Raw genomic sequence first — 23,696 nt, 5'->3', positions numbered from 1 at the left:
ACTGCATTGCGGTTGTTTAGTTGCAGTATGTGGATTTGTGCATTGTTATGGTATAACTTGCGCCACAATAAAAATCTTAACTGCATAGATCAGGGGATCTTGGAAGCCACAGATATTTCGACACAGTTCTATGCAATATGAGAAATTAGTGCACTGTTTGGAAGAAGGAATGGGCTATCGAGTTGCACTGCTGGGAATACGCAAAACGTCACTCGTGTCGCGTCAGTTAATGAAAGGCTCGAAGATGACGGCAATGTAATGCGCTGAGCTTATTGTGTCTCCGAATAAAACGGGTCCAATAATTCTAGTTCCTAACACAAACTACTACACTCTGATCTGTGTATAATGCAGCAGTAGCGAGAATACTTGCAGTGGGTTCTCAACACACAAATTCCGCACATTTGGCGAATTAACGAAACTACTGAGGTAGAACTACGCCTCATCCATCACGAAGCAGAGGTTCGGATAGAGAAAATCATCTCCGATTTCCTGCAGTAGTAGTCATGTGCAATACTACACACTTCTAGCATGGTCTGCTAACTTACACTTCTTTCGAGTCATGGTCTTGAAAGGCTTTAAGTCATCGTCCATCAAGCAACATGCACCGGCATGTTGTTTGCGACACTCCCGTCTACTGCGCCTTGTGAACTTAATGAGGTACTGCAACATCCGCTGACGAATATAATCCTTCTGCGCCTCCATCGTTTTACAACGTGAGTGTTCGTGATGTTTTGAAGCACGAATCCGCTTCGCTCAAACTTCTTTACGATTTCATGTAGGGATAATTTTGCGGGTCGATCACAGTTGAATTTAGTACGGAAGATTTCTTATACTTCAGTGCTGTTTTGTAAGTAATATTCTTTTATGAGAATATCCTGTCCTCCTCCTCCAGCAGCGTTTCTATCTACACTCGTGGATGGCTTCATCTCGACTGTTTTCCTTTACAGCTGCAGGTAATTTCATCTCCCTTACCTTCCTATCTCTTCATTTAACACCAATGTGCTTCGTTAGCAGCTCGCTACGTGTAATACGAAATAATGTTGAGTATTGCTGGATCGAATACATAAGTGTTTTTTGGTTTCTCATCTCCCACATCCGGTTGTTTATTTTGGCTCGTCCTGTATAAACCCAAATATCAAGATATTCAGTGGGCATAAAACAAGTAGTTCAATCTAATTTTGTGTCTTTCAGAATATTTCCCAGACATAACCGTATAGTTGAAGATTCACTTACTCTTTGACTCACATTGTATACTGCAAATGCAATGAAACTCTGAGCTCGTTTGAGGCACTATTATATTCTATTCAACTGAACAAATTTTTTCCATGGGTTACTTTGATCTGATGTGGAAACATTTAAATACATCTTAATAATCAATATGTCTGCTTGTCATCACCTTTTCGCATAAAAAATAATGATTTAGAGCTACAAAATTTTGTGCAAAAAAGATATTCACCAGATCTAATCACGTACGAAGCCCTTTTTTCAAATTTCGGCGCCGGGTAAAATATTGTGGGATCAAAATTTATGAATAAAAGGTGAGAAGTTCCAGGAACACTGTTAAAGTCCAACTTTAGTTCCCATCATAATAGGAATATTGAAGTCGAGAAAAAATAAGGTCCAAACTGACAGATATTAGTGCAGAATTCACATTTTTCGGGATTGTTAAGCGCATTGGCGACATATCCGATGACATTTAAGGCACGCGTTTGGGCAAAAATGGACATGAGTCCGTGAACTGACAGGCTAAAACCAAAATCGTGCGTAATATTTATTTATTACAGTCATATTGACAACGGGCAACGCCAAAAGCATTACTCTTATTTATTTCATTGATATTGACAGAGGCGACGTTAACAACTTGGTCATTTATACACTTCACTGATATTGAGAGTGGCAATGCCAAAGGCGTTATTTTTCCTTACTATATGTAAATAACTAAGAAAAGTATCCTTATTCACAGATTTGTGCATCCCGCTCAAGGAAGTTCTGAACCACCAAGGGTTCGAGTTGCTTATTCTTACTTAATGTAGTTTCATCCAGTCGCCATTTCACCATTTCATCTTGTATCGTGGCGGAAGCGAGCCAATGATCAGGTAATGGCAACTGCTTTGAAACAAATGCACAGTATGAGAATTAAATCTGTCATATCTGTAGTTTGGTGTGGAGAAGAAACCAACTTGTGAACCAAAGGTTTAAGAACAACTCAAGTTATTAATATAAACTTTGCCGAAGATTATTCACTTATATCATCATAAAAGAAATTCGAGAGATGTTTTGAAACGAAGCACTACATACAACTTTGCAATCGGGGGCAAAGAAACCTAACATAAACAGACTAAAAACGAATAATTTACCGCGTAATAATCGTGGTTCAGTGGTCTACGCGCTCGACCAGTAATCTGGAGGTCCTCGGATCGAATCAATGTCGGGCAATTATTACATATATATATATATATATATATATATATATATATTACTTTAGGATTTTTGATGGCGAATGATCGGTTATCACAAATGTTTCATTATATTCAGATATTTGAATACTCGGATGTTTCAATACTTGACTATCAAATCTTCAGGAATAATAATAGTAATAATAATGAACTAATAATAATAATAATTATCTCGTAGAAGATTAAATATTAGAAACTTATCGCACAGGTGCCATTACAAACAGAAACGTTACATTTAGCGAACAAATATTTCGGTTTTGTTTAATGTTGAATACGAGAAGAGGAATATCTCATTTCGATTCTAAAACAAAACTAACAAAATCGGGATGAGAATTAACACTTTACATTCGAGACGGGACAATGCTAATTCAAATTATCGTCCGCTTTGGACATGAGAATCGATACGAGGCGAAAAGTACTGTAAACATTTCTCGTCTTATCTCGATTCTCGAAATAGTGTAGGGGGCGCGATGGCTCAGTGGAAGAGCGTTCACCTCCGGTGCTTGGGTTCCCTTGTTCGATCCCAGCTTGCGCCGTGTGGACTTTGTGGTGGACAAACACCGTGCTCGTGTATTTTCTCGGGGTTCTCCCGTTTCCCCTCACTTTCTTCATTCCACCATTTCATTCATTTCTCATAATCAGTCTCCTTTAGCCTAACCGACAGAAGCGTGGGACATAAAATTCAAAGATTTCATTTGATTTTCATTTTTTTGAAATAGTGTATGTCCACTCTTTAGGTAACAATTGCTTTGTAGACTAAATCTTATACGCTATTTTGTTACTTTGTATTTCAGAGCTCACTGAATTATGGTTTGTGTATATATTTTAGTAGCAAAGCTTTCATAAGTAGGTCTGAATATTCTACAAGTTAGTTTATTATACGTTCAATGATATTACGTTATATTCATTATAGTTAATTTCTTAAACCGTAGAGCAGAATACTTTCTACGTGAAATTTTAATGAAACGCTTTCGTTTAAAATCTGAGTAGTTCCAGAAGTGTGTCTTGAAGGTAAGGAACTCCTTCGCCGAAATCCCTACTTTCAAGTAAGTTTCGCCAAATTTTAGGGCAACTTTAAAACTTTTAATACCATTATTATTATTATTATTATTATTATTATTATTATTATTATTATTATTATTATTATTATTATTATTATTATTACTGAAGTATTGTGAATTTAATGATTCACCCTGTTCCACCTAGCTCCCGCCTAGTAGGCATTGTGCTGGACAAACGTCGTGTTTGTAGGTTTTCTCAGGGTTCCGCTTCTTCCCATTATTTTTATTCCAATTTTTTTTTTCATTCTCATCATCGACGTCTTCTGTAGCTTACCCAGCATAACCATTACTGAAAAACAAATTTTCTTAGGGCTCTTGTGAGTTCAGTAGCCCTACTTTCTACATGAAATTTTCCTGAAAACTTTCCGTTTAACATTTAGTTAGTTGGAAAGGACGTATGCAGAGGATATGTCCTGATGGTGCGTACACTTCTCTCCAATCCCGACTATGTTGTGACTTTTGCCTAACGCTAGGGGTGATTTTACAGATTTTAATTCAATCTGTTCTCATACAGAATTTGTCTTCTATATTATTCTTATTATTACTGAATATTTGAGACCTCAATATTACGTCCTATTCCAATGCCAATAAGCATACTGAGGTTAAGGAAAATCAAAAGGAATTCTTTGGACTCTTTATAAGGATGAATTGCCTTATAAGAGATACTTTGGAAGGAAAAGAGGGGGAAAAAGGTGTCAGCTCCTGGAGAATATGAAAATCGAATCTTCGGATGTCCTAACAGAAACCAAGTAGGATTTGTCCTCATCACGATACATAGTAACGCCCTTTCTTTGCGCAAAAGACTTTGGATTATGTATGCGTTATATTGATATTTTAACAAAATATACATACAAGTATAAAGAAGAGTAGTTTCTATTTACAAATTTTGGTTCAACGGATACATGAAACGTGTTGGAAATGGCGAACCAAAATATTATTTTTAGTAAGAGTGGAAGAACTTAGAAGCAATTCTACAATCAAACAACGTTTGAGACACATTTATGTCTGATAGTAGGCTCTAAGGATGACCGTTATGTATTCATGAATTGTTTGCTAAACACGCTAAGTTTTCAGACCGTACGAATCGAGATTGTAGACTGTGACGTCACGATGTTAGTATTTTCCTTGTGAAGAAAGTCGTTTCAAATCCAACTTGTAAGCAGAAGAAGAGAAACTGACTATTCTTCATGTTATTATACATAAGAAATATCAACATTCTAAATGATAAAAATTTTCTTAATTTCCTCAGAGGGAATCCAACAGCGGATCCCTCAGTTACGAAACGAATGCTGAAGCCACTACACTAAGACTGCTCTGTTAAGTAAGAGTCAAGAAACACTCGTGTATGTAGCAAAGTGCACACGTTTACGATTCCAATATTTTATTAAAGATGAAACACTGATTCCGGTCATGATAAAATACTATAGTCTAGATAATTGAAATTAAAGTTTTTTTAAAAAAAAAAGATAAACACGCAAGAACATGAAGGACAAAGTGGTTTTAAGAGTAATTTGAATCCCTAACTGGAATCTTGTGCTTCAGACCACTCTTTTTTTCCGATTACCTGAAAGTATCTCCGTAACTTGTCTTCCTTGTACTGGGTATTCTCGTTTTACAGTTACTTCCAGTAACATTGAACGACAGGGACACGAACACAGATACATCGAGGGTACCTCAGGGAACAAGACAGGGTATCTTGGTGTAACACACCGATTTTGGTAAGATTCCACAGACATAGATTATATCAAAGAAGAAGGACACGTATTTTTCTTATATCGGCCAACAAGCACATTGAAGGGGTCAAAGAGGGGCATAAAAATGGGGTCAAAATAAGGTTATGTGGAATATAGTGAGAACGAGAAGAGATATCGGAAAATGTTAAATGTGCGAAATATTACCCATAGTCCACGCAAGGCAATGAGGTAGAACACACCCTGCGAAGAAAGCAGAGCATCCGAAAATGGACCATTCACGTGTACAAAATTGTCACAATGTGCTATGGAAATAAGTGAAAAGGGTGGCAAGAAGAAGGAAGAAAGAAGAAACGAAAACAGAAATTACGTATTCTTGCTTTGGGTGCATATGTCGTCCGTATGCGAAAGATACACAGATTCATCTCGATGCACGAAGATGAGAGAACACAGAGGGATGCAAACGCCGTTCGTATAGACAGCCAGCGAGACAGTACTGCGCAGTGGGTTGCATATATCACGTAATGGGAACAAAAATGCATAGCACAGTAGAATATAATAGCAGATTGTCCACATACGTAAGATAACCAGCAACAGTAATATCAGTAGCGAGCGGGAGTATCAATATTACATCACTACGAAAATACGCGTACAACATAACAGTAATAGTAACATTTTTCTGTGTTACTACTGCCTACATATATTTTCGTTTCCAACATTAATCTCATCGTTGTTCCTCTTACGTGATATTTACAACCCACTGCACAGTACTGTCTCGCTGGTTGTCTATACGAACGGAATTTTCATCCTTCCTGCGCGTTCTCTCATTTGCGCGCATTGAGATGAATCTGTGTGTTTTTCGCGTACGGGCTACGTATGCACCCAAAGCAAAAACACGTATTTTCTGTCTTCGTTTCTTCTTTCTTCCTGCTCCTTGCCATCCTCTTCACTCGTTTCCATAGCACACTGTGACAATCTTGTACACGTGAATGGTCCATTTCCGGATGTTCTGCTTTCTTTTCATGGGTGTTCTACCTCATTGCCTTGCGTGAACTATGGGTAGTATTTCTTACTTCTAACGTTTTCCGATATCTCTTCTCGTTCTCGTTATATTCCACATAATCTCATTTAGACCTCATTTTTATGCCCCTATTTGACCCTTTCAATGTGCTTGTTGGCCGATATAAAAAAAACACGTGTCCTTTTCGATGTTTTCAATTTCTGTGCAATCTTACCAAAATCGGTGTGTTACACCGAGGTACCCTGCCTTGTTAGTTTCTGTTACGGCATCCGAAGGTTCGGTGTTCATATTGTCCAGGAGTGGACACCTTCCTCCCCCCCCTCTTTTCCTTCCAAAGTATCTCTTATAAGGCAATTCATCCTTATAGAGGGTCCATTTTTTTTTTCATAATTTTCGTTAACTTCAATATGATTATTTGCATTGGAATAGGACGTAATATTGAGGTCTCGCATATTCAGTAATAATAAGAATAATATAGAAGACAAATTCTGTATGAGGACAGATTGTATTAAAATCTGTAAAATCACCCCTAGCGTTAGGCAAAAGTTACAAAATAGTCGGGATTGGAGAGAAGTGTACGCACCATCAGGACATATCCCCTGCATCTGTCCCTACAACTAACTAAATGTTAAACAGAAAGTTTCCAGGAAAATTTCATGTAGAAAGTAGGGCTACTGAACTCACAAGAGCCCTAAGAAAATTTGCTTTTAAGTAATGGTTATGTTGGCTAAGATACAGAAGACGTCGATGATGAGAATGAAAGAAATATTGGAATAAAGATAGTGGGAAGAAGCGGAACCCTGAGAAAACCTACACACACGACGTTTGTCCAGCACAATGCCACTAGGCGGGAGCTAGGTGGAACAGGGTGAACCATTAAATTCACAACACTTTAGTAGTAGTAGTAATAATAATAATAATAATAATAATAATAATAATAATAATAATAATAATAATAATAATAATAATGGTACTAAAAGTTTTGAAGTTTGGTAAAACTTACTTGAACGTAGGGATTTCGGGGAAGTAGTTCCTTACTTTCAAGACACACTTCTGCGACTACTCAAATTTTAAACGAAAGCTTTCCACTAAAGCTTCGCGTAGAAAATATTATACTGTACGGTTTAAGGAAAATAACTGTAATAAAAATAACTGAATATCATTGAATAGTAAGACATAATAAACTAACTTGTAGAATATGCAGATGTAACTATAAAATCTTTGCTACTAAAATATATACACAGACCATAATTCAGAGAGCTCTGAAATACAAAGTAACAAAATAGCGTATAAGATTCAGTCTACAAAGCAATTGTTACCTAAAGAATGGAGATACACTATTTCGAAAAAATGAAAATGAAAAATATTTGGGTATTACGTCCTACGGTTATGCCGGTTAGGCTAAAGGAGACTAAATATTTTGAGAAATGGAATATGATGAAAAAAAGAAATAAATAAATAAATATATATATATATATATATATATATATATACTTTGGCTATGTCATCTCTTATTTACACAGAGTTTTAAAACGCATATAAGTACGGTTAAGGAACTAGGAATGAAATAATCAATAGTTAGAAATTACCAATACACTATATTGCACCAAGGAATGAATATTGATAAGTTAGTAAGCAACTAACAAGGGAGTTTTGATATTAATTTAAGAGCATCTACTAAGTTAGTTTAAGCTTTTAATGGACATAGAATTTCTTTCAATTCCACAATCCTTAATATACTTATGAACCAATTGCTACATAGCTACACTCCATCAAATTATTACGTTCCGGAGGTATCAAAATTTCTGAGAATTTTATTCTGTCGTAGTTTATCCATTGAGAGGCTACTCAATTTAGCCTCTCTGTAACTATCTAGTATTCCCTGAATACAAAAGACCATACCATTGAACACTATTATATTTTCGTGAAATCAGCGACTTATGGCTCACAACAAACCTGAAATAACTTTAACGACATCTGGCTCATTTTTATCTACAAGTTTAACCATCATTCAGTTGTTTTCGTGTTTCAATTGTTCTTTTCCACAAATTAACGCTTTCTCCAATCAACGCGTAAATAACACCATGCCCGATATATTTTAACTGAAACCAACATACACTAAGTGCAACCGCAACAAGGAGGACAATGTCTTTTGAACAACTTCTCTCCGATAATTGACTATATATAAGCTATATATACTTGTACCAGAAATGGTTCATATTGATCGATCCTTTCTTGATGATAGTGCTTTGAGTTTTGCGTTTTCTTCGTCGTCTGTCCTCCTGTATCAACTTCACAGAAATCATTATATAAGAAACTTCCCAAATCCCAAGCCTAAATTTGTACAAAAATTATTTAAATCAATCATTGATGAAAGGATAAACAGACGCCATTCTGATCTTATACAAACAAGGTATGCTGTAGATTGATTAGAAATTTTTGTTGATTAGAATAAGGAGTAAAGCAGGATCAAAAACAACCGAAGGATAAAATAGAGAAAGCGCACTTTTTTTCATAAGATTGTTATAAATATCTCTAGGACTGTCTGCTTTCTGATAGCTACCAGTCTTGCTTTCCAATACACTTTCCTCTTCCAAACCCTATTCCTCCTCTCTTTATGGTCGAGTGTACACCTTGCCAATACTTGAATCTGTGCGCATATTCATGTTGCCTCCAGTACTGATACTGACATGCTTATTTATAATAAGTAATATTGATGAACTATGAAAGCTAGTTTAAAAATAAAAAAACAAACATGTAGTATTGAGGTAAATTACCATCTGTATAAATGTTTAATTGTATACGACAAATAATTTTCGTGGTACTCCGCGACGAAATTCACATGATATTGTATATGCAAAATTATTTCAGATGGAAACGTAAACAAGGCCTTAAATATACAGGTAACAAAGGTTAAAGGCTCTTTTGGGCTAGCTTTCGTTATTTAGTCATTTCCCCTGTGGCTGTTGTTATTCCTCTGGCGTCGATGGTATAGCGTTGCTGATAATTGTCGGCCCGCTGTAATTCTCCTTGTATTTCTTAATGAGGACCACCACGCGTCTGTAATGAAGAGTCAAATGTCGATCAAACCGTCCGAGTGTCACACAAAGCATCGGAACTCTGGTGTTGATTAACGAATAGCGCAACTGCCTGGAAGTAGAGATTAGTAAGATGTCCGTATTCTAGAAGGAAGTAACACCGTTATCTCAAGATCGAGTCCTAGCTCTGCTACACTGGTGCCTTGATCTCTGCCTCCTGGCTTGAGAGAGTTCATGACGTCACCGTATTGTTTCGTAGAGAAGATAGAATGACACTGCAACACGGCGAGTAACAAGCAATCCTTGTAGCCCTTTTTTCTCTCAGAAGCCCTTGTTGGTCTTGTCACATATCTTCTGTACACTCTCTAAATATGATTGTTTAGTGTAATTACTACGTTCATGATAAACTTACATCCTGCCTATCTATTCTACACGCACGGCGTGTTCTATGATGTGCCTATTTTACTATTTACATCTTCGTTTAGGTAAAAAACCGGTTCGGTACTTTCCTGCTAACCGGTTTCAAAACCTCTGTTTTGAGTATAGGTAATACGCACACATTACGTAAATACGTCTTATTCCTGAACATACATTTCATACGAAACATCCTTTATAGCCAAAACGTCTGTTCACTGGAACGTCCTAAACAACAAACAGACGAACGAAAGTATACAGACTGGGGTGAAAATACCCGTATTTTGCTCATACGGGTCATCGGAAAGGGACAAGGCACGTGTTTTGGAGGCAAAATTTCTATCTTCTGTCTAGACGCAAATGAACACAACAAACAAACCAAACAAAAAAGTAGCTTTCTTATTTTTCTGTGTGGGTAACAGATCCACTAAAGGACATTTTATAGATAATCTTCCTATACAAACGATGGGTACAGAAATTACCCCAACAACACTGTGAAAATGGCATAAGCGTTTACAGTAATAGCAAACAAACTAAGGAGTAGGCCGTAAATACAGCTAATTTGTTTGTATTGTGCTAATATAACACACAAGCAAGATAAGGAAGGGACAGAATTTCAGGGAAAAATATTACCTTATTCTTCTCAATAAATTTAGTTCTATCTCTCCTTTCGTTAAACCTCTCTGCCTCAAGTTCCCTTAATTTTCCTTTGGCAGTGTTAATGCGAGCTTGCACTTCCCTTCGTTTCTCTATGTCCTCATGTAATGTCTTCTTTTGAGATCGCAAACTTTCAATTTTCAGTTCATGTTGATGAACCTCCTGAGCCTTATTTTTTTCCTCCTCTGCAATTTTACGTCTATCAGTTTCAAGCGATGCTATTCTGGAAAATAAATAATAAAACGATCGTTATTAATCAATTTTCGAAGGAAAATAGTACTTAATAAGAAAATACGTAATGTATAGTCTTGTTCAAAAGAACATGCCACCCACATATGTTTTTAATCCTGAAGTCTCGTAATGGTCAGAAAATACGTCAGCCTGAAATTAAGATATCTATAAAGAAAAATAAATCTGAAAATAAAATAAAAATTTCTTTCAGTCGATTTCATTATCGTTACGGATACAGGCTTCTACAGAATGTCGATGACCGCGAAAGGCTGAAAGAAACGCTGAACACTTGTACGTGTTACAATTCAATGTAACTAAAAGCTAGAAAAAGAGTCCTTGAATTCCGCATCAAGATGGGAGTAAACATCGACTACTACTGGCAATGAGAATTGAATTCAAATCCAGAAAAATATATTAAAATTAATACATAAGAAAAAGCTGAAATTTCATACGATATAGATATCGAAAGAGATTCACTGTTTAATATAGTTTGTTATACTACCAGACTAACGACGTTTCCAACCTAACAAAAAGTAATTTTTCTCAAATGAAACTACGTCACGATGTAATATGCTTCAAGTCAACATGTTAAATGAAAACTTACAATACAACACTGGTTATTCAGTGGAACAAACTAAGGATGCAAAAGTAACAAAATATCAGAAAATGGGGGCTTCTACAATAGATTTGACGCAAGTAAAACGGACGTAGAATGCAAATCCAAAATACATTGGTGTCGAATACTAGCATCATGATATGACGTAATTCAAATAAATAGAAATGAATTTGTTAGGAACTAGAAATTTAACTTTTAGCAAATGACTATTTAGAAAATGTGCTTTCATGAGTATCCAGGGTGTCTACTAAAGTTCCAAAATGAACTTTCGTGACTTTTTCCTGACCTTTTCTTTACCAAACCATAAAATTTCCTAACATTCTCAAGAGCGAATTCGGGTGCAAATTAGGCCGAATTTTCATGCATGCGATAGAATATTTTGCTTGCGAATCAGTAGCGTCTAAAGCCTATCATAAAGACACTTTTGGTGGTGAATTTTGAAATTTTATAGAACAAAATTTTCCAGTCTGTGCTTATATTTGTACAGATAAAAAAAAAAATCGTGACCCGAAAGCTAAATTTCGGGACTTTTTCTTGACTTTCATGACCGTTTTCTGATTTCGTGACTTTTTCATGACTTTCGTGACTTTCATGACCGATAGACACCCTGGTATCGCATAAATCACGTACATGATTTTCAATAGACATAAACAAAAATAGACACAATATGGTTTACAGGAAGTTGGTACCTCAAACATATCCGGAGATATGAAAATAATAATAATAATAATAATAATAATAATAGTATTTTATTACTTATCATGACATGTTTATGGGAACTTACTAACCAACGTTGGAAACTTTAAACTGTGCTTACTATATCTCTGGAATCTTTTGAGATATCATATTGCTGTAAACCATATTATGATCTGTGACGACTTATGTCGCCGAATAACGCACTTATCTACGTGATTTTTCAAAATAAAGCCTTAAGAATAAAAAGTCATATTTTCAATTTCTGGTAACTTTGTTCCTATCTTCTTGAATCACGTCATGGTATTATTGTAATATTCGATACTGGGATACTTTATGTACATCACGACAAAACATAACCAATTTTTTCCTCGAAGATCAAGATCTAAGGGTTTACTTGTCCCTACCATAAATCCTTCATTGTAACTAGATTTCGGCGTTGCCGCACCAACTCAGGTAGAACTGTATAAAGCTCTCAGTATGGCTAACCCCATTACGGTTATCATAGTAGCCCGAGTCCGTGCAGATTTCTAAACACATTACCCCACAGAAATGAGTGCCATAAGTCCAGGCCTTCTAAAGGCTGTTGCGCCAGGAATTTAGTTATCATTATTATTATTGCTAATAATAATATGTAATAGTAGTAATAGGCTTAATAAAGATACTGTCTGTTTATCTGCTCTGCTTGTAAGTATATTATTTCTAACTTGAAGATATAGTTATACAGGTCAATATATAATTGATCAGTTTCTTTCTAATCTAATTCTTCACGTGTATAAAAACTAGACAAACTACAAATTAGGATACTATACACAGGAAATTAATAATGATAGCTTTATTACTCAGATATTAACCTGCATACATTAATACATATGAGGATTTAGGTACTTAGTAGAATGCTTTTTAATCATTTCTTTTTTCTTTAAGAAAAAAGTTTTAAATTCTCATTATAGACAGATGGCCTGACTAATAATAATAATAATAATAATAATAATAATAATAATAATAATAATAATGATGATGATGATGATGATGATGATGATGATGATGATGATGATGATGATGATGATGATGATGATGATGATGATGATGATGATGATGATGATGATGATGATGATGATGATGATGATGATGATGATGATGATGATGATGATGATGATGATGATGATGATGATGATGATGATGATGATGATGATGATGATGATGATGATGATGATGATGATGATGATGATGATGATGATGATGATGATGATGATGATGATGATGATGATGATGATGATGATGATGATGATGATGATGATGATGATGATGATGATGATGATGATGATGATGATGATGATGATGATGATGATGATGATGATGATGATGATGATGATGATGATGATGATGATGATGATGATGATGATGATGATGATGATGATGATGATGATGATATTATTATTATTATTATTATTATTATTATTATTATTATCATTATTATTATTTCCTAGGACATTGAACAAAGTTATCGTGTCTTGCAAAATATTTTTGATGGAGACAAAGATCATGTTGTCATCGAGATAGATCAATCGTCCTCAGAAACTGAGGAAAACGAAAACTAGGACATATTTTGAACTCTTGAAGTGTTAAGTTCCAATTGTTTATTTTATCTATTTATGTGAGAATTTTCAAAATAATGTTCAATCAGGTCTGATGTAGTGCTTTATGAGATTGATTCTAAGTTGCATGAAGGGCATAAACAAATAATAATAATAATAATAATAATAATAATAATAATAATAATAATAATAATAATAATAATAATGCTGTTTATAAAAGACTAACATTAGTGCATCATGCTAACTCCTAATAGTAAATCACGTTGATGCTCATTGCAATAATATAATGCAATAATTTAGATTTCAGCATTTATATTTATGTATCCGCAAGTTCGTTGGTCAGTTAACTTAAAAAAAAAAAGTGAATGCAAACAATTACAGCTTTTAAGTATTGACTTTGACCTATAATTAGTGCTTGAACTTTTCGGGTAAGCTGTACCCGCCCGATACCCATTGCGTTTGGTTTGCTCGATTCTTAGACCTGATAAACTCGTTTGACCCGTGTTTGGCCTGTTTGGACCGTTTGACCCGATAGACTCGTTATGAGTTCGTATGATAATTAGAACAATTTGTGTTACGATAATAAAGTGAAACAACACATCATTTACAATAATGACACACGGGATTATCAGGTCATCCCTATTCACACGGTTCAATCGGGCAAACCCGATTCATACGGGTAAAAATACATTATCGGTCCAACGTGCGGTCCAGGATCTATTCTATTTTCCGAGCATTACCGAAAATGCACAGTAGTCCGAAACGGCTCTGACGTAAAAACTATCATATTATTATTATTATTATTATTATTTATTACATTAATAGGAGAGAATTTTTTTTATGCATCTGCTTATTGGTTTGCAACACTCAGAAAGAATAGTTCGAGATTTCATTGTTTACCCTGGCGACAGGGAGAGCGGCTAAGCTTTTGTAATACCGGCAACATCCAACTGGTTGACAAACCGCACGTGGCCGCTAACAACCATATGACAGTTTTACTGCTGATAAGAAAACTTGGTTTAGCTTTGAAAACCACTATAAGTGCATTTCCACGTCTGTCTTACTCGTGCTCTTGTAATTGTAGAAGTCTGCTTTTCGATGTTTGTGATATTGCAGCTTCCTGCGTTTGTAAGACTGATCACAAGTATGGGATGGCAAGTTTCCGTTTAACAGGTACTGTAGTTTTGGAACCTGACTAGTGATGGGTAAATTCCCGGGAAGATATTTTTCGGGAATATTCCCTGGGAATCTTCCCGGGAAGATTCCCAAAATGGGAATTTATCCGGGAATTTATGTTCAATCAGAAAGAAAATTGCGTTCTTTTACTATATTATGATTTCAAAGTTGAATTAATTTTTATATCACAGCATATGATTACTGTTGTCTACAGATGATTCTTTAAAATGTATATTCTCAACGGTACTATGTTACTTTATTAACACTTTATTATATTTAGAGAGTACGCATAAAAGTATATTTATTTACAATATGTTCTATCAATTAAATATGTGTGAAAAATTATATAGTAAATTATGTAGTAACAGTTTAAATTTATATGTAAGTGGATTTGCTCAACTTTACTCTATTAATGATATTATAAACACATTAAATTTATAAATGTTATAAACAAATTAGATTGGGTAAATGCTAGAAGATACATGTCTCACCAATTTATTAACATTTGCGCATACATATTTATGTTCACAAAATTTGCAAGATACTTGCTTATCTTTATATTTTAGCACGTAACACTGCCATACGCGACATTTCATTCTACCTATTTCTCGAAATTCCATACTTTAATTCACATGTAAAAGAAGTCCGAGTACTTCTTCAAAAATTCGGGTCAGAGAGAGGAGACAGACCGACGTATATTACTAATGGTGGTTCAGGATTTATTAATAGTACTTCATCTCTATTTCTACATAATTCTAAATTACCTTACAAAATGGGATTTTTCCGTCATTTGTAAATTAGTACTTTGTTAATTTTGGCTGTTCTTTAGCATTGGCGGCCAGCTTTTGCACCTACTTTTTTGCGATATTCTATTCCGATGCGGTTGTTTTATGGTTTCATACGTTAAATTACGTTACTAACATTACATTCAGACAGCGTTGCAGAGCGAGCGTTAGCGAATGAAGGCGGGTTAGAGCCCCGCATGGCACGTTGTTTTCTATCTTCATCACCAACAATTCACTTTCTTTTCTCACATAAATCACTTCTACTTACCTTTCCATTTTGTATAAATCCCCTACTGCCCTAAAAAAATTGTTCGATACTTTTTTGACTACTTGAACATCACTATCAACTCATTTCTTCCGTAAATAATCCAACTTTTTGCTAGTTTTGGCCCCCCAATTCTAAACAATTACCTTACTTTTTAGTGCAAATGGAAATGGAACTTAAAAAATCATATTATTAGTTATATAAAGTACCGTCAAATAATTATAAATTTTTTGACCTCAAAATTCTTTAAAACCTAGAAGTAAATCATAATATATTAAAATAAAGTAACTGGTCATATGATTCTTATAATTTGGAAGATAAAGTAAAGAAATGGAAATAAATTCCTTCCCGGGAATTTATAGGCCAGGGAAAAACCCGGGAATATTCCAATTTTTAAATTCCTTCCCACCGGGAATATTCCCACTGCCCATCACTAAACCTGACATAGTGCCATTTGATATATACAGAGGGTGGATCATTTATCTTGAAACGCCAATGTAATTAACGTTTAAAGTACTCGATAAAATTCGAAGACATTTTGTAACACACAAACATCTGCAAGGAACATTGAAATACGCCGCTATACTACCAGATTAACATGGTTGACAACCCAACATATAGTTCGTTTAAATTGCACTACGTGATGTTACCATTTATTCAAATCTAAATGTTAAACGAACATTTACAATACCACACTTATTATTCAGTGTTACACCAAGGATGTTACAGTGTGAGAGATATTAGAGGTAAGAATACATGGTTGATAATGAGCTTTTTAATTATGTCACAATACTTTTGAACTTTACCTTATGAGAAATGGCATATTCCAAAAATAATTCACTACCACCCCAACCTGAATTTTACCAAATGATTAGCGAAAGTGATACGGTGTGCGTCGTCCAGGGTTTAATTCCCGGTGTGGCACTCAAACATTGTTGTGTTAACCAAACATCGAGAGAAAAGTTGGGAAACTAAAAGATAGCGGACTTCAATCTAGACAGCCGGCGACGTTGGGTGTAGTTGTGCTGACCACTAACATAAGCCCGCTGCAGACTCAAATCACAAGGGACTCTTGCGCCAGGAGTATATATATATATATATATATATATATATATATATATATATATATATATAGGTGTTATTATTTTACCTTACATTCTCTCAGTACCGTAAGGACGAATGGGCCTCCCCGCAAAAATGTTAAGCGGACCTCCTCTTTCCATATTCATGAGTCACGTAAAATTTACAGAGAACAGTTTTGACTTTCTGTGTTCAGGGTGTCTACTAAATGTTCACTTTCAAATTCCAGGTTTTATTAAGGTTTTTAAGATTTATTTTTCCTTTTTTTCCAGGTCTATTCAGTAGAGTGACATTTAGTGTAACATGTATAAGTTAATGCAATTTTATATAGTTCTTAACAAAAACTGGCAATAAGTAGAGAATGCATATGGCAAGTGATAGTTTCTTTAAGTGAGAAGATGAAACTGACTGAAATGTAGGTTCTCAAAACATTTTACACAAGAAAATGTTTAATTAAAATATCCCCTACCAGAACACCGGTTGAGAAAAATGAGCAGTAGCTTTAAATATCCTAATGTACGAATACTATACAGGGATGAACCTTAATTAAACCGACAAACTTCGAGAAATGGTTCTCGGCACCCAAACAAGAAAAAAAATCTTCTTTAACTCTTCTCCAGGGCGCATAGTTTTCGAGCTAAAAGGTGCCGAAAGTGTAGAAAAATGAACTTCCGACACCTATATTTCCAAAATTATCCAATGTAGAGAGTGCTGCTTAAAATCTCATACAGGAAATCATATGTTCAGAACAGATAAGACTTCCTTAAAAAGATATTAAGCTGCACACTCTACGTTGGATAGGTTTGGAAATGTAGGCCTCGGAAGTTCAATTTTCCAAACTTTCGGCACCTTATAACTCCGAAACTATGTACCGTGGAGAAAAGTTAGAGGAATTTTTTTCTTGTTTCGGGCTCGGGAATCACCTCCCGAAGTTTATTGGTTTAGGTAAGGTTTACCCTGTATAATAGTAAATTTCCGTCAAAAACATTACTTCAAATAAACTAATATTATAGTAGTAGCACGTGAGTGTTGATGAACAATGAAAAAAATGGCGGGAAAATAGCTTAATTACCGCTAAGTTATGGGATAAAATACCACAAGAGTATTTTACTACAAGCACTCCCCTTTAAAGTACTCTTGTGGTATTTTATGCTAAGTATTGGTTGGATTTAGCGGTGAGTAAGCTATTTTCCCGCCATTTTTGTCAAACTAGTATTAGTTTAGAAGTAAACAGAAAATGATCATATATAATACAAATTCTTAACGCATAGTAGACCATATTGTTAAAGTTACTGCACATTCTTCTTGGATGGGAACTGGCAATCAGTTTAAAAAACTGAAAATGTTATGGAACCACGCACATTATATGAACAAATATAGAAAACTACTTTCACAGTGAACAGTTTTTGACATTTAACTTCTAGAGTTTGACATTCTAGACTTCTAGATTTTGACATTTAACCCCTTTTAACTTTTTCGCCTGTTCTTCCAATGCATCTACCTCTGCTTCGGCGTCAGTTAGTATTATTTTCTTCTTTAATTCCAACTCTTTTATTTTCTTCTTAGTATCTTTCTTTTCTCGAGCTGCTCTGTCGTCTTCTTCACCGCGGTCTTTCAGATATTCATTTCTTCTGCTTGATGCATTCCTCACATACTGGATCATACCCTTTGTGATATTCATATTACGTCTGTCACTAGCAACACGCACAGCATCCAACACACTTCTCTGGGCAATCAAGCACTCCTCTTAGAGATTTTCAACAATGCACTCTTTGTTAATGGAGAAACTCCTTTTCACTGCTGCGTTGCTATGGAAAAGTATACATATCTTATGCATGAATGTTTTAAACGCATTGAAGACACCTTCTTTATTTAACAGATCATGGAGAAAAACTTCTAATCTGTCATTTTTGTGACTGAAATTTGACAGTTTTCGTGCTGTGTCTTGGTCTGATCAAAATTCAAATATTCCCGTTTTACTATATCAGCATTTACAGGTGTTATTTGGTCCTTCTCGACAAATGTCTCCAGGGCGAGTGTAATACGTGTTTAACGAAGGGTTTCGTTGGTCATAGTTTCTGGAAGCAAACAATGTACGGCTCTTGTTACACTGTATTTTAAAGGACATTTTGGTATAAGTTTTTTACACAGTTCTTGCAAGAATCTTCTGCATTCTTTCTTAAAGTTCAATATCTCAACATACGTCACTCCTTTAAGCGATGTCACCGCAGAAAATCCAAAATCAACTAGATTAAGTGGTTTTGAGATACAAACTACGAATCAGCGTGTTTGGGTCATTCCATAGAGACGGTAGTAATGGACTGTCTGTCTGTCATGGAGGAATTCTTCTAGTTCTACAGATACGGACTGAAGGAACCCTAATCTAGCAGGCAACAGTACATCAGAGATGTGGACTTTTACTTTAGAGAAGTTTGATGTTTCAGGAGGTTTTGCTTTAACTGCATCAACATAAACTTTTAAGGCAGGAATCATAGTTATGGCACGGTTAACAACTTTAGAATTCTCCACCCACCTAACAGAACAAAATTTAAGAGGGAAAACTGCTGTTCCAGATGCTGCCATGAAATCTGCTCTTCTTTAAGGGAAGTCCTTGAATAAGTAGTACAACGCTCTCAAAAACTCTATCACATTCCAACCAGCTTTGGTATGCGCAGTCTTAAAAGTCCCATTAACAATATGTAAAGAGCACGTTCCTGTCTCCAAAAGCTGTGGACCTTCACCATTTTCTTCACTCAGACAGGCCTTCAAATCACTCAGAAATTTCAAATTAACGTTGGGGCCATCAAGAAAAACCTGAAGTAACTTACAAAAATCGAGACCCTTGTCCTTGAAAGTATTTATAAATGCACTTAACAAATCCTGGGCAGTAGCATGTCCGAGGAATACTGATGTTAAATAACGTGTTAAAACTTTGTTTTCGTCACTGTGTCAGAAACGAACTACTAAGTCCATTTGATTTTTCTGTGAGACAGTGTTTAGGCTTTCGTCGAACGATACTGCAAAAAATTCACAATTTTGTAGATCACGAAGTAACGTCTGTTGGAAATATGGACTAAATCCAAAAATGATGACATAACCTATTTTGTCTTTGTGTAACTGCATATTTTTAGCGACTTCACACTTAGGAAACATTAAAGAAAACAAATCCGTTGCACTCGCTTGGCTTCTGGCCGATGCATGACTTGTAATTTTGTGTAATGTCCAGATTATTTCTGCTTTCGTCACTTGATCTTTGATAAGATAACTCTTCATTACACCACTAGTTTTTGCCGGGCATTCATTTTTCTCCTGAACAACTGGAGTAGATGATGTGCCAGTCAGTGAACTGGAAGACGCTGTACAATTTTTTGTACAGGAAGGCTCCTTGTTAACATTGCTTGAGAACTTTACGATTGAACATTGTGCATTAAGAGCTTTAACAGCTATTTGATGTTTCTTTCCTTTTTCATGAGATTTCAATGATCCAGCTTCCATATTTGAAATATCAAAATCAGTTCTGCAGAGTTTACAACCTGCTTTAAATAGATCGTTGGACCTAATAACCCATTTCCACTGGCCTTTCCACGAGTCCTGGAATTTAGTTTTACTTTTCCCCATTTTAATGGTTGAAAAATAAAATGTTAATTGTTAGTGTGTAACAGGATTTATTGCAAGATAGTAAAATGTTAACCTAAATGCAAAAAGTGATTCCGTTAAGATGTGGGAAATTTTACTTTTTTCCGGCGATATACCTTTCGGCCACCGGGAATGGTGTTCACTGCAACATCCGCGGGCTTGGACTCCTGTTAAAAAGCTTCGGCACAGGAGTATGAACGGAATGTTGTTCCAGACCTGTCTACTACTCTTGCTACAGAAACATGTAAACCAATGTCTTCACAAAGCAGCAAATAAGCTTGATTCATACTATGCAAATAAGCAGCAACTACAGAGAAAGCTTCTGGCTTGTATGCCAGTATCCCCTCAGTGTAAGACACAAACTTAATAGATCATGAAATTTAACTTTTTCAATTACCTTACCCTCATCATCGGGGACTAATTTAGCTCTTTTTGTAGTCACTGTTATTCACAAGGACCATGCCAAAAAAATAAAATCTTATTCAGTGCCTTCTTTTAAACTCAACACACTTTCCAAAAGCATTCACCGCCTGCACTCTGCTCACGTCTGTCTGTCTTTCTCAACTACGTCTCCACTGAATAAGTTGTTATTGGCTTTTAACTTATGCTGTAGTATATAACTTTCTTGCATTTTACAAAAATATACTTATGCCATACCAATCCCAAAAACAATACTTTAAAAACAATTTTAAAGCTTCCAGGTTCCTCGTCCAATTCCAGGCTATTTCCTGGTTTTCAAGGTTTACCAGGTCAGTAGACACCCTCGTGTTCTATCTAGTGAGTCCCAACTTGCTCATATCAAAAAAAAACATTATTATTATATTGTGCTATAGTTTTCGTCTATTCTACTGTACCAACCTCGAGAGTCTACATCCGACATTTTTAATGAGGTGTGGTCGCCCCACTTTTTCTTGTTTGGTTCGATGCTGGTTTCACTGTCCTTTTTTCATCTTTGAAATACATAAGCACGGCAGATCGCGAAAACTCGACAAGTCAAAATGAAGCTCAAAGTCATTTAGTCACCCTGATATATCGTCGTCCTTCCCCATTCAAGGAACAAGCACCACACTGACTAACCGAGTGAGATTCTTGTCACGTTTGGCGCGCGGTTGTGTTATGCCTTGTAGCTCTTATATCAGCCCGATAATGTCGTTCAAAAAGTAGCGAGTGGTCATAATGTTTTCGCTAGTCAGTATAAGTTTTGTTGGCATTTAATTTACTAAATAATCGCTCAGATGTTACCGTCTTCACAGGTAAAAATGAGATATAGTTGGAACAGCACATAATTTTTAACATCCTAACATTATAAAGTTTAACTTCGAAACTGAAATGGGCCTCTTTCAGTTCTGGGCCTCTAAATGTTGCGGACCCTGCAGGCCCTTTCGTTGCGCCACAGTATTCTCTCTACTCAGAAGGATAGGGACAAATAGAAAAGTCAAAATTCATTCTATTAATTTTTCATGCATCATACACTTCAGAAAAAAAATCATATAATACTGATATGTAAGAATATATTAGTATTGTTTGTTTGTTTTCTGTATAGAAAGAACCATTTAGTTTTTTTTTCGTCTCATATTCTGGTAATAATTGAAAAAAAAAGAAAAAGAAAAGATTTTCATGTGATAAACGGACGGAAGAAAATTTGTCAACGGGATGCGAATGACGTTCTCTGCAACTTAATTTCCGTTTTTCGCACAAAAACTCCATTCTTACCTGCAAAAAGAAAAGATTTATGTTACCCGTCAATCGTTGAGGGTTTTGTCCTGCGGCTGAACAACACGATTTGTAAAAATAGACTCTGACTGACTGCAGGTGCACGAAAAAAAAAAAAAAAAAATGTTAGATTCCTCTCCCCGCCCACTTAAAGTGTGGGTATATTGGACACATTCAAACTGAGCGGTACGATCTTTCAGTTCTTCCCAGTAGAGGTGCCAGCAGTGATTGCTAAATTGTGAGCATCTGGTGGCGAAAAGGCGAAGTGCTCGGACAAGGGGGAGGGCACAGTAACCTTAATTCATTGTCACTTGCAGGGGCGTCTTCCCGTTCTGCTTAAAGGCCCTCAACCACTTTGTAGAAAGTATTTTCAATGATCTTATTTTTATTCAGAACGGGAGTTCCCGTTCTGCCTAATTTTTTTCTTTAATCTTTCGAGACGGGAATTTCTTCGCAGGGAAGGATTTTTCTAAGGAATTTTTCTTTAGTAATTCTTACAGATTCTGTAGGAAGAATACGCGCAACTATTTTTTCAAGTTTCATCATAAACTTTAGATGTTATTCTATTTATTCTTCTCAGAAAAATGACTAGGATAGAGTTCTATTATGAGCAGTGTTATTCACATCTACTTTAGTAAAGATGATATTTTTTATTACCTGCAGGGAAATGGAAAATCGACTGACTCATTTGTAAGAAAGCTGTTTGATATTGTAACTGAAACTAACATACAACGAACTTATTTTGGTCTAATATCAACTCATTTCACAACAAAATTCTACTCAGTTTTCCCGTAGTTCACCTAAAACATGCTTAACATGACCTTCGTATCTTGAGAACGTAAACTGTAGTACCATTTAAATACTGCTAGCCTTAGCACTGGTACATTCAATATATACTCCTATGATTCTGTCCTTGGATTTTGCCCATTTCGTCAGAATTTTCCGTGGATTTTGACTGCTTGGATTCTTTTCCCTGTCCTCGTTATTACAGCCATTATATACACGAGTTCCAATCTGCATAAAAACACACTAGGATTCAAGCATTTCGGTGCTTCATTTTTCTAAAACATCCCTCCCCGCATAAAATTCCCTGGAATTCCCGTCTGCCTAAATATAAGATCAATGAAAAATATTTTCTACAAAGTCCTGGAGGCCTTCGCGTTTGCTTGGCCTACAGCCTCGCATCTCTTAAACCCACAATTCTACCAAATTTCAAGTTTCATTTCCTATTTCAACTGTCTAAAAGATAAGATTTTGTATCCCAAAACAAGAGGCCCATTTAAATAACATGGGAATTTCTTCATCTCCCCTTTAGACTCCCTAAAAATGAAAAATATTCACTTTTGGTAATTTTCCTGTACGGCAAGTCAAGAAAAGCTTCAATCATGTCAATTTTAATCGTTGTAGCCTTACAGGAAGTGTCCAATAATTTTGAGGTAGAAGATGTCTCATATAACACCGGTAAGATTTTTTAATTGCCCATAAACCCCCACTAAAGTTGGAATTTTTTTTTTTTTTTTGATTTACTTACGTAACGATAACGAAAACGTACAATCATACTAAAT

The 23,696-nt window shown here is 35.5% G+C and overlaps 1 protein-coding gene across 7 annotated transcripts in view; it reads right to left on the bottom strand.

The window, feature by feature from the left end:
- LOC145678409 (structural maintenance of chromosomes protein 5-like) overlaps nt 1-23,696 on the bottom strand; it is a 1,106,524-nt gene that overhangs the window by 286,329 nt on the left and 796,499 nt on the right. For all 7 annotated transcript variants that reach the window (XM_081748525.1, XM_081748529.1, XM_081748531.1 and 4 more), the window contains exon 15: nt 10,315-10,561. In XM_081748525.1, the coding sequence (XP_081604651.1) occupies nt 10,315-10,561 (247 nt within the window). The remainder of the gene's footprint in view (nt 1-10,314; nt 10,562-23,696) is intronic.

Source organism: Thermobia domestica, chromosome 2 (assembly GCF_964235325.1).
Source record: "Thermobia domestica chromosome 2, izTheDome1.hap1.1, whole genome shotgun sequence".
Classification (NCBI taxonomy): Eukaryota; Metazoa; Arthropoda; class Insecta; order Zygentoma; family Lepismatidae; genus Thermobia; species Thermobia domestica.
The sequence above is the reverse complement of the archived record's forward strand: the minus strand, read 5'-3'. Positions and strand labels throughout refer to the sequence as shown.